The sequence below is a fragment of the Eschscholzia californica genome, unplaced genomic scaffold (assembly GCF_041429995.1).
Source record: "Eschscholzia californica isolate CP2 unplaced genomic scaffold, dmEscCali1.0.p SCAF_3, whole genome shotgun sequence".
Classification (NCBI taxonomy): Eukaryota; Viridiplantae; Streptophyta; class Magnoliopsida; order Ranunculales; family Papaveraceae; genus Eschscholzia; species Eschscholzia californica.
In genome coordinates this window covers 37434102-37446861 of record NW_028238420.1, presented here as the reverse complement: position 1 = coordinate 37446861, position 12760 = coordinate 37434102, and the positions used below count along the sequence as shown (strand labels likewise).

The 12760-nt window shown below is 37.3% G+C and overlaps 1 protein-coding gene and 1 pseudogene across 1 annotated transcript; both read left to right on the top strand.

Annotated features, from left to right (window-relative positions):
- The first annotated feature begins 746 nt into the window (after nt 1-746).
- On the top strand, nt 747-3179 carry LOC147550000 (uncharacterized; annotated as a pseudogene).
- Nucleotides 3180-4565: 1386 nt separating this feature from the next.
- Nucleotides 4566-7784, top strand: LOC147549999 (pentatricopeptide repeat-containing protein At2g46050, mitochondrial-like). Its single transcript, XM_086668408.1, has 2 exons — nt 4566-5139; nt 7684-7784. The coding sequence occupies exons 1-2, from the start codon at nt 4566-4568 to the stop codon at nt 7782-7784; spliced, it is 675 nt and encodes a 224-aa protein (XP_086524534.1).
- The last annotated feature ends 4976 nt before the right edge of the window (nt 7785-12760 follow it).

Here is a 12760-nt window from a genome sequence, read left to right as displayed (position 1 = left end):
TTGAGTAGGCACTAGCAACTATTTGAATCTCCCCACTATCAATGTGTTTAGATGCTGTCATCTAAACCCAGAAAGAAGTTTGGCTTTAGTCATGTATTGTTTTTCTCATTTTTTTTGGGTACAGTCTCTGCAACTCTATTCTTCAAATGCAGTTTTAGTTTGAGGCATTTCTATATTTTCTGCAGAAATTGGGTTTTCAATCTCGAATCTTGATGATTGAAGAGATTTTGGAGGTTCAGCTCTTTCGCAAGTTGACGCTTTGAAGGAAAGAGAAATACTGGTGATACGAGTTAAGTGACAAAATCAAATCAATGAGGCTGTAAAGAACACCAAAAGTTGCAGTTTTATGCTTGTAAGCAATCCAAATCTATCTTTTGAGTCTTCACATATGTTTTCTATTTGATTTTAGTTATTAATAAGACAGACCAAGGATAGAAATCTTCCGAAATTTTCACTGAAATTACTGAAATATTTTCTAATTCCGAGCCAACCGAAATTAAATCCTACTTACATGCTCTCCTTGCGTTATTTCCAACCGAAACAAAGACCATTCTGCGATCTCATCTAGCAGTTGTTTATTACTTCTATTAAGATGCTAATCAGCCTCCTAGCGTGAATTCCTAGTTGCGCCCCTGGCAAAAGCCTTCCCATTATCAGTCTTTGTTTTTGTTTTGCTTAGACAAATCCAGTAAATATAAACTAATCTGTATCTTAATGTGGAACAATTAATTGTATTTGTCAACAGGTCCGTGGTTTGAAGCCGTTTCTTTGTTTTTCTCTTACCCCGACTCTGTTACTTGGTATGGACCCTGTAGCTTTTTTGACAAATAAACTTAAGGGACTTGCAAAATGGAAAGAAGATATTATGATGGGTATGCCCTATTGGCACGAGCATAAAAGTTCGACTCGTTAGAATCCAGTAATTTTCTCTCTCCTTAAGGATTTTACTGATTTCTTTCAATTATAAATTACTAGTCCTGAAAGGAATTTGTGTTATATGCATCTTTTTTTTTTTATCTTAAAGGTACTTGCATTCTTTTATCGTGGCTAGAGTCTCTAATCTATGCTAATCTTAATTCTTTTTAATCCTCGTGGCTCTATTGTGCATTCCTTCTGAACAAGAAAGATGACGTATTTCACTGATGCACTCCATCTCGTCTTGGCTGACTAAAAAGTAGAGCAGCCAAAACAATATTCGTAATGTTACATTGTCGCTAACTTGTAAGTGGTTAATATGTAATGTACAAAGTATTGGTCTTCAACATACATACTGTGGTCTTATTTAGCAGTAGGTAAGTATGTCTATGAGTTTGCTAGTTTATTAGCCATGGTTGTTGCTCAAATAGTTCAAAGAGAGCACTAGGAGGAGATTTACAACCTTTCTTCATATTATACTTTCAGATTGAAGTGTTGAAATGTTTGCAAAGAGACGCATTTTCAGATATTATGAAACTAAGGGATAGACAGGACAAAGTTGAGCGGATGCTTTCTTTCTATAAATCCACCAAGGGAAGTCCATTCCAGGAAACCAGCAGTCGTACTAAGGGAGAGGTGGATGTGGCGGGAGCTTTATTTTTTCTGGACACCACTGACCAACAGAGCGCTGATGCACTCAATAGAACGGGAATAAGGACAGGAATTACTTCAAGGTTCACTTTTGAAACAACTATCCGAGAAAAAGATAATCTTGCAGTAGAGTTTTTGACAAAGCAGAATGACCAGGGTTGTGATGTTATCGGCCGCCCGCCCGCTCTCACTTACAAAAGTGAAATATTCAACCAATTTTAGTGACTGGTGTTCAGCAGTTGTAATTCCGATGGGAGCTCAGTGCAAAGATGTTGCAGCTGATACAAATACTTTACATCAGGTATATGGACCTTCTTAGTCATTGAAATTGATAACTCGTGTTACTTATCCTTTATCTTGAGAAACCAGGGGTGTGGATGTGTTTCCCTATTTATATGCAGTACTGTTCATTTGGTGCATTGGTTAATTGCACCAATACTACTTAGGAGAGCTCTTAGTCCTATATTGACCTTGGTTAGACAATTTTCTTTTTACATGCTTAAGTTCCTTTTGACAATTTAGAGAATTTTGCTTGGTTGAGGTTCAAGTTGTCATTTGGGACTAGAATATCTTCGTGCTGGCTTGCCAAGTTAGACGGCAGTCTGAAATGATGACCATAAGCACCTTGTTGATGCTAGAGAATTTTTTTCGCACTACAACAGTGATACATTTTTCTGCTTTATTTTTACTCTTCATTTACTAATAAGAGCGATTTCCTGTTATAAATTTCATGCCTTGACTTATAATGGATAGATCCTTTTGGGCAGGAACTGAGCATGCCGAGTTGCCGACGGTTCTTCATTTGGGTCACCGAATTTGGGTCAGTGTCATAATGCTGCGGCAGCTGGGTTGATAGTTGAGAGGTCAAATGTCACTGCTGCTTTAGCTGAGATTGTGTCTGAGGTAGGACTGCAGCAGCAGGATCTTGATTCCGTTGATAAGGCGAAGTTTCAGTACTTTTGGGCAGGTTATATGTCAGATATCTAAGGGAACAAAATTAACTCTGATGGGCATCCACCAAAAACTTAGTAGACCATGTCAACAACAGATCCGTTTGGCAACGCTCACGGTTCCAATAGGAAGCTTCAGACACCAGACGGTGTTTCCCCAGATGCATCATCATCATCATCAGGGGGCACGTCTCCGTTAGATGTTATTACGAGGAGTAATGCAGCAGTAGGTGGATCAGTTGTTGCAAAGGTTGAGTCAGAGCTTGATGAGAGTACGAGAATCGGAGGTTGGGTAGAGATGCAGAATTCTTCAAGTCAGAGATGTTTGGGATGGGGTGTTAGTGTGTCAGATATCCCAGATGATGAGGCAGTAGGATGGGGATTGAGTTTAAGCGGGGGTAATAAGTACCTTGTTAGCGGAGGAGAAGTTGAAGGCCACCACCAATCTAGTTGGTCGTCGGGTTGAGATAATCCTCATTTGAAAGTAGAAGTTTTCTTGAGGTTGAGTGTGATGGTGGGTGGGGGTAGTAGTAGTAGTAGTAGTAGTAGTAGTAGTAGTAGGAGGATGAGTTTGCAGCCTGGGCTTGTATATGTGATGGATGGGACAACTCGTGTTCCCGCAGTGATGCTTCGATCTAGCTGCTCCCTTTGATTGATATTATTTAATATTAATTAACATCTGGCCTTGGAAAGGATAATTCAGTAGGCCAATACATTACATTTTACAAATTACACAGGTCTGCCATCGCTCTCTCCCCCCTTCACTGCAAACAAGGAGGGTGGAGATGGAGAAATAGAAAGACATGATATGAAAATGGGGTAGACAACATTTATGTAGATAGAGAAAGATGGAGGTAGAAGGAGATATGGAGACAGGTTTTACTTTTTAGGTTGCATCTACAGGCGATTATTCCTGTTGGCTCAACTGTAAAAGGCAAAATTCATGGCCCAAAGGTGGAGGTGAGATCCTATTCTGACACAATGACACTAGAATAAAGATCCCACGGTGTTCCAATAGGCCGCGGAAATTGGCTCTACGGAACAACTAAATTCAATTCTCACATAATTTAGCCACATATAGCAGCGAGTGATACCGTGTACCAAACAAACCCGAAGTCTGATTTTAATTGGGCCTAACTCTTTTGGCCCATTTGGCAGCTATTTTTTCTTTGAGATAAACCAGAATTTCATTCATAGAAGGAATACGATCCAACAAGTTACATGATTTTGATTGTTTTGACTCTTTTGATTTGTTAATGTCATTTTCTCTTTAATTTGGTTTTATTAGCTAACCTACTCTTAAAGAAATATTAACTAGCGCTCCACCAAATCTCCCCCGACGGACATCCGAAATTCACTAGAAGACAAACAGGGCACTGCGTCATTTTTCTTTGAGTTAATTCCTATATGGCCCCCTACTTTGTGACCAGCTTCCTTTATGGCCCCCTTTTTTTCGTAAATTCAAATATGACCCCCTATTTTCATGGAAATGTCCTAACTACCCTTCCTTTAAATCTTTTTTCAAAATAAAATAAAAAAAACAAACATAATTCCACCTCACTTCCCTCTCCACCACTTATCTCTCTCCACCTCACCTTTCTTTCCAAATCATCTTTCTCTCTCTCCAACTCACCTTTTTCTCACTCCACCTCACCTCTCTCTCTCTCCACCTCACTCTATCTTCTCCGATGAAGGTCGCCGGCCGGAAAATTTTCCGGCCGGCAACCTTCAACCTAAAAAAAAAAAAAAACTTTTTTTTTTTTTTACTCTCTCATCTCCCTCTCTCTCTAAAAACTCCGGCGAAGGGGGTTTCCCTTCGCCGGAGGATCTGTTCGTGAACAGAGCTGTTCACGAACAGATCTCTGTTCGTGAACAGATCTGTTCACGGACAGATCTCTGTTCGTGAACAGAGCTGTTCACGGACAGATCTCTGTTCGTGAACAGATCTGTTCACGGACAGCTCTCTGTTCGTGAACAGATCTGTTCACGAACAGCTCTCTGTTCACGAACAATGGGAATCTTCGGGAAGCTCGGGACGTTTTTGATGGGATGGTCACTGTAAATATTGTATCTTGGACTACTTTGATTGTGGGTTATGGACAAAATGGAGATGGTAAGGAAGCCATGAAACTTCTAAGGCAAATGATTCAAAGAGGTTTTAACCCTGATGAACTAACATTATCTAGCATTTTAAGCTCTTCTGCAAATTTGGCTGCCATTAATGAAGTTACTCAAGTTCATAATCTTGCAACAAAAAATGGGTCAGTAACCTTTTTATCGATTGGAAATGCTCTGATAAATGCATATTACAAATGTGGAAGTGTTTCTTCAGCATCTCAATCTTTCAATTTGATAAGAAACCCAAATATTTTTACATGGACATCAATGATTTGTGCTTTTGCATTTCATGGTTTTTCTAAACAAGCTTTAGAAATATTTGATGAAATGTTATCTAAAGGTGTAAAACCAGATGGGGTTGCATTTCTTGGAGTTCTCTCTGCTTGTAGTCATGGTGGATTAGTAAATGAAGGACTAAAGTATTTTACTTCAATGATAGAAGAACACAAAATTATGCCCTACTGTGAACATTATTCTTCTCTGATTGATCTTCTTGGCAGAGCTGGTTACTTGAAGAAAGCTTATGAGAGAGAGAGGAAAATTTTTTTTAGAGAGAGGGAGATGAGAGAGTAAAAAAAAAATGTTTTTTTTTTTTTTTAGGTTGAAGGTCGCCGGCCGGAAAATTTCCGGCCGGCGACCTTCATCGGAGAAGATAGAGTGAGGTGGAGAGAGAGAGAGGTGAGGTGGAGAGAGAAAAAGGTGAGTTGGAGAGAGAGAAAGATGATTTGGAAAGAGAGGTGAGGTGGAGAGAGATAAGTGGTGGAGAGGGAAGTGAGGTGGAATTATGTTTGTTTTTTTTATTTTATTTTGGAAAAAGATTTAAAGGAAGGGTAGTTAGGACATTTCCATGAAAATAGGGGGCCATATTTGAATTTACGAAAAAAAGGGGGCCATAAAGGAAGCTGGTCACAAAGTAGGGGGCCATATAGCAATTAACTCTTTTTCTTTTACCAGGGTTGGGCAAAAGGCCCAAAATCAGCCCAACAATATGTATCAGGCCCACTGCAGATAAAGAATGAGGGGCAGGTCCAAAAAAGTCAGGCTAGGGGTGGAATTTCTGAAACACCCTTCTTCTTTTTGAAATTTACGAAACGACCATCGAAAAATTCCCGGGAAACTCGAAAATTTCTGACAAGTAATCTGACACGCCTCCCATCAGACTGTGTACTTTCCATAAATTCACAAAATTGCCATCGAAAAATTCCCGGGAAATTCGAATTTTTTTGGAAAATAGTCTGACGCACCTGACATTAAACCTTGTACTTTCCATGAATTTACAGAATTGCCATTACAAAATTTACCAACTTGCCATTTTCGTTCTTTTTTCCAGATTTATTTCTTATTTCTTTTTTATTTTCTCCCACACATATTTCTCTCTCCAATCTCAACAAATTTCGTTCTTTTTTTCCAGATTTATTTCTGATCTCTTTCCAATCTCAACAAATTTCTTCATTTTTGGTAGTATTTCATTGATTTGTATAAAGAAATTTTCTTGTGTACCGGGAACTATTTAGTGTACTGATCATTTTTTAGATATGTACTACACATTTTTGTACTGGGAATTTTCTTGTGTACCGGGAATTGTTCTGTGTACAAGCCATTTGGTTATGTACTAGAAATTTTTGTAGTGGGAATTTTCTTGTGTACCGGGAATTGTTCTGTGTACTCGTCATTTGGTTATGCACTAGACATTTTTGTACTGGGGAATTTTCTTGTGCACCGGGAATTGTTCTATGTACTGGTCATTTGGCTTAGTACTGGACACTTTTGAACTGGGAATTTTCTCCTGTACCGGAAATGGTTCTGTGCACTGGACATTTGGTTATGTACTTTGATGTTTTTAGAGATGAAGAAGATAAAATGTGAAACAAATAAGAGTGATGAAGAAGAAAAATAAGAACATAAAACTTTTAGAGAGAGAGACAAAAAACTTTGATGTTTATAGAGATTGAAAGAGATGAAGAAGATAAAATGTGAAACAAAATAAGAATGATGAACACCCAAAAATGAGAACATAAAACTTTTAGAGAGAGTAAGAACAGAAAATTGATGTTTTTAGAGATTGAAAGAGATGAAGAAAATAAAATGTGAAACAAAAAAGAATGATGGACATCCAAAAATAAGAAAATAAAACTTTTAGAGAGAGAAAGAAAAGAAAATTTATGTTTTTAGAGATTGAAAGAGATGAAGAAGATAAAATGTGAAAAACAAAATAAGAATGATGAAAAGAAGATTTTTGGATGTATAAATAAGAAGAAAGAAGGAGTTGAAACAAAATATAATGGGAGGGATCCAAAAAAATTGGCTGAAATTTCGTCAAAAAATGGCGCCATTTTTGAATTTTCAGAAAATCTGAATGTTTCTCTGACATGACGTCATGTACGAGGAATTAATTGATTCGCTGTCGTCCGTCAGATTGTCAGAAAACACAGAAATTTCCCGTGGAGGGGTAAAAGAGGGATAAATAAAATAAAAACCAGGAAACTGTGAGCTGTCCTGACAATTTGGACTGGGTTCTAATTTTTTTTTTGGGCTGGGGGTAATGCTTATTTACCCTCCATTTTTTGGGCCTCTCCCTAAAAAATCCATAAAACAAGAGGGGGTGGAATTGGGATTATTGAATTGGTGTTATTGAAGGTATAAATTTGATTGGTTCTCCAACTCCATGTTGGTATCTATTGGCACCCCAATGTGAAAATTAATCTGGTTTCACCGATATTAGTTTTTTTTTTTTTTGTTAAAGGATAATATATTAATAACTAAGTCAGAGATCCATTACAATACATATTAATAAGAAAGTACGGAATACAGTTCCATTTTTTATATCTATTCTTTCTCCGAGCCCACTTGGCTAGCTTATCTGCTTGGATATTCAACTCCCTCTTGATGTACTGGAATTTAACCTGCTGCATTTCCTTCTTTATATTTTTGATCTGTCTCAAGTGCACTAGAGATTGCCACTGAACCTGATGTTTAGGATTATTTAAATGCTTGATTAAGTTTATGTTATCGCTTTCAATAATGATCTGCCTATAGTTGTTTTCTTTAGCCCAGTACATGCCATTTAGAATTGCTAAAGCTTCTCCTTCTTCACTGTTTCTCGCCCTTTCTGAGTTTGTGCTTGCACCAATACTGATATTAGTTGGATAATTGGATGTGTTTGACACATAATTGAAAACAGTGTCGCCTGAACAAAGAATTTTATGGACCAAAATTATTTAGAAACTGTCCAGGCCATAAATGGTGAAGAGGAGTTTAGTGTCTAGTTTATTCTTTTTAGGGTTATTTCCCTAATGGCCCCCAACTTTGTGACCAGCTTCCCGCCTGGCCCCCTACTTTACGAGAAATACCTATATGGTCCCCTTCCGTTATAACACCGTTACTCTCTCTCTTCCATTTCTTTTCTCTCTCCTCCAGCATGTTTTCTCTCTCTGCCACCTCGATAAAACCAGCCACATCATCGTCTTCACCGGCAGAGTCGCCGGCCGGCGACCTTCAAACTTTTTTTTTTCTCTCTAAATTTTTTTTTTTTAATTCTCTCTCCTCTCACATCTCTCTCTCTAAACTCCGGCGAAGGGAAATCCCCTTCGTCGGAGTTTAGAGAGAGAGAGAGATGTGAGAGAATATTAAATTTTTTTTTTAGAGAGAGAGAATAAAAAAAAAAAAAAAATTGAATGTCGCCGGCCGGAAATTTGGCCGGCCGGCGACTTAGGTCGGAGAAGATGATAATGTGGCGTGATAGGTGACTTGGCAGAGAGAGAAAATTAGATGGAGGAGAGAGAGTAACGGACCGTTAAAGATAACGGAAAAAGGGGGCCATATGGGTATTTCTCGTAAAGTAGGGGGACAGGAGGGAAGCTGGTCACAAAGTTGGGGGCCATTAGGGAAATAACCCTTCTTTTTAACATCAGACCAACACTTAGAGTTATACACCATATGACACATTAAATAACTAGATGAGTTATATATTTATTTTTTGAAATCAATCGAAACCATATTTCATTCATAAGTGATTCAATTACATGTTACATGGATGTTAATTCTTATTTCTTTAAGAACAACATGAGAGTTACATACCTTCAAATGTAAAGTGCCTCATGAAGGGAAAGAAATGGACTAGACACAGACACAAAGATTCTATAGATCGAGAATTAAAGACCCTAAAGGTCGACAAAAAGATCCTATAGATCGAGAATTAAAGACCCTAAAGGTCGACAAAAAGAAAATTACAACAATAATATTATACTAGTAAAAGTGAAATTTTGATCGTTCTTTTCTCTTGACTTGTAATTACATCTTCAATCTTCTTGAATTGTTCATCGTAGAATTCGGCGATATTGAATCTTCTTTTCTCACTGACATCTTTATCCATACCTCCATTCCTTATTAAACATAAAATCACCAGCAAGTGGATTAAATCCTCTATCAAATTTAATTTTTGTAACTTTAAAAAATGTATATGTGATCCATGCTAGAGAGAGAAGAATAAGAAGAACAATCCAATAAGAAGAACTTCTCCATCACTTTGAAAAGTCTTGATAGAGAGAGAAAACAACTTTTCATAGTGCCTTTGAAAGTGTTGAGAGCATTGCAGGCTGTCTGATCTATGTTTCATAGGATAAATGCAAAAGAATCTACTAAAGTCATCCATAAATAGGATGTAATACCTAATACCTGACTTAGTAGTGACAGGAGTTGGTCCCCATATGTCACAATGGACCAGTTGGAGTGGTTCAGAGGAGGTGCTAGCTGATAGAGGAAAAGAGAGCTTCTGACTTTTCCCTAATTGACAAGAAGTACAAATACTATCTAGTTCTTTTCAAGAGAGTTGAATCTCGTGATCTTTTCCTAAAGCTAGGATAATATCATTTGAAGGATCTCCAAGTCTGTTATGCTAGACTTTGGCTAAAGCACCAGAGGCATATACTTCTTACAAAATTTCCTTTTTTGTACCAGGGTACAAGCTCATAGTGAAATCCATGCTATACATATTGTTGACCACGGGTCCATCTGCAAGAACCTCTTTGGACCATAGGTCTTTGATAAGAAAACCCAAGGTAGAAATTCAACACGGCAGAAATTTTCCTTGGTGAATTTTGAAATAGATAGTAGATTCTTTTGAATTGTGGGAACATGGAGCATCTTTTTGAGCTTAAAGGAATATTCCCCAGCTAGCACAATAGCTTTGCCAGTATTGCTAATATCTAAGCAATTTCGATTACCTATCATAACTCCACTTTCACCATTATAGGGTGTACTGGCCTGAAAATTTGTTTTGGAGTGTGTCGTATGACTTGTAGCTCCTATGTCTGCTATCCATTTGTCATCTTTGACACTAGAATAGGTCAAATGAGTTTCTTCAGTTGGAAATGATGGAGTCTTGCGGTTTCCTATCTCTGCTCCAAAATAAGCCTGCTCATCTTCTATGTCTTGGGATTCCGCAAATTCATCCCCATCCTCTTCTTCTTCTTCTTCCAGTTCTTGGAGAAGAGGAGGATGAGTCTGAGAAGTCTTTAAATCTCATACGACATTGTCTGGTTGTGTGAACCCATTTGTAGCAAATGGCACAAGGGATAGTAGTGTAGTTAAAGAAATTGTTCCTATTTCGAGGAGAGAATTGTTTGGATGGAAATCTTGAACCAGAATCAAGAGCCTGCTTTTAATTCATTTGTCTCTGTCCTGAAAAAGATGACCTACCCAAACCTTTAGTTGGAAATCTCTTCACAAAATAGGCCTCAGTATCATCGATCGTTGGTTTCTTGCTCTTTTAGCCAGTGTTCATGATGAATGACTCGACTCCTCAGTTCAGCAAAGTTCAAAACACCTTCTCTATTTTGAACAGTTATCACAAATTGAGAGTATTTTTTTCCAAGGCCCTGAAGTGATATTCGAGATAACTCAGAATCACTTACTCGATCATTAACTTCCACAAGAGAATCAACCAAATATAATTCATGGACAATTGTACGGATTTGCGCTGAGTGCCGTAGTAGCATTTAGGCGGGGATTTTAGTTTTTTTTTTTTTAGATAAACCAGAATTTCATTCATAGAAGGAATACATTCCAAGAAATTACATGGTTTTGATGATTTTGACTCCTTTGAGTACAACATGGATTTACTCAAGTAAATAACAACATGAAACTTACAAAAGTAAAGACAACATAAAGAGAAAGGAAGTACAAGATTGCAAAAATAAAATAAAAAGACCCTAAAGTCACTAATTAACGATCCTAAAGATAACGAAGGAGACCCTAAAGGTCGTGAATTATTGATGAGTCATGAAAATGCCTCATCTGAATCTCTTAATTTAGGTCAGTTAGTCCAGTTCGAGCCGTTACTCTGATAAATTGCTTGTTTTTCTTTCCCAGATATCTTTTACGGAGTCCAGTTTGAAAAATGGATAAAATCGACATGTTGAGGGTATTTTGGTCATTTGGTACTCTGAGAATTTTGGCAAATATTGATACTCGGATGAAACTAGAGTTCATGACGAACCCAACGACGAAAACGGGAGTCAAATTGGAGTCCAGATGAATGAGTTATTGCAGGACCAAGTTCTTGTCAAAGTCAACCAATCAAAGACCAAGACGGACACGTGTACAGGGCTAATTGTGTGTGGGCTATTTTCTGTCATAAGGAGGGTGCGCATTGGGATTTTTGGAGTCCGTGATTCCATGTAACCTGGCGCAATATATCACCGTGTACCCGGGAGCATCTAATGGCTGAAATGATATTCACGTGATCTTGGCTTGCGTTGCACCTTAATATATAGCTCCGCGAAGTACTGAAACAAACCATTTAGTTTCCTCTCATATAGCTGTTGACCAGGGACGTTTTCTCCATTCTAAAGAAGAGAATCTTCATGGCTATTTTGGTGAGTAACTGATGCCTATTGTCTCCATTCAAAAATTACACGTGAATGGAAGGTTTTGAATTGATGCCTATTTTGGTGAGCAATTGACTTAAGGTTAAAGAAGGGAATCTTGGGACAACTCTTTTTTTTTAGGAAGAAGATATTAGAGAGGTTTGCCATATTTTCTTTCTGGTTAACACAGTAGAGAGAGAAATGGAAATAAAATAGGAACAGAGAAGGAAGGAGAGAAAATGAGCTGGATATCTTCTTGAAATAGAAATTAAGAGGATGAAGATAGAGAATTTTTCTAAAAGATAGAAAGTTTTTGAAATGGGTAGAGAGAGAGGAGGTCGGCTAGGGTAATCGGCTATAAGAAACAGAGATGAAGAATGGATTCATCATCTCATCTTTGGGGAGTCGGATTGGCAGAGAATTTTTATCTCCTCCCTCTTTTCTGGAGCTTCAATTTCATAACTTTTAGAGAGGGAGAGAAGAGAAGAAAGCAAAAGAAAGAGAGAGATCAGGGAGAACAGAGAGTGTTTGTAAAAGGAGATATATATATAGAGAGAGAGGGAATGTTATGCTACTGTTTTCTTCTTCTTCTTCTTTTCATTAAAACAGAATTTTAAAGATAATTATAGAGATCATTATAGAGAAAGAAGATTCTATTTTTCCTTTTGTTACTTTCTGTTAGAAATCATATTGTAGAAAGAAAAGGAGTGAAAAGAAAAACAGAGAAAGAATGTTATATTGTCTCTGATTATTTCTTCATCCTCCTTTGTTTTATCAAAAGAATTTCAGAGATTAATTTATAGAGAGAGAGAGAGACATAGACATATTAGTCTTCTTGTGAGAGGGAGATTAAAGAGAATGCCAATGTATTGAATCTTCTTTGTCTTTGTGAGAGGGGCTTGGAAACCAATTCTTCACATTTATCGTCTATCATCACCGTCAACAAGAAATCTATCAATTTGGTGACGTCTTTCTTACACTCCTCTTGATATTAATTTTTGTAATGAAACCATTCTTTATGATTTCTTGGATGAAAAATGTCTAATTAACTTTCTTTGACTAGGGTTTTCGATGAAGTTTTGACATATGATTTCAATAATCTTTTCATGTCTAATATCTTGATGTGGTTTAAATGTAGAAATATTGAATTCTTAGTTTAGATAGATGACGATTTCTTCATTGACTATGCTTTCGATTTGATACACTATACTTAGGTTTAGTTCTTTGATAGTGTATGCTTATAGATTGATAGTCAATAGT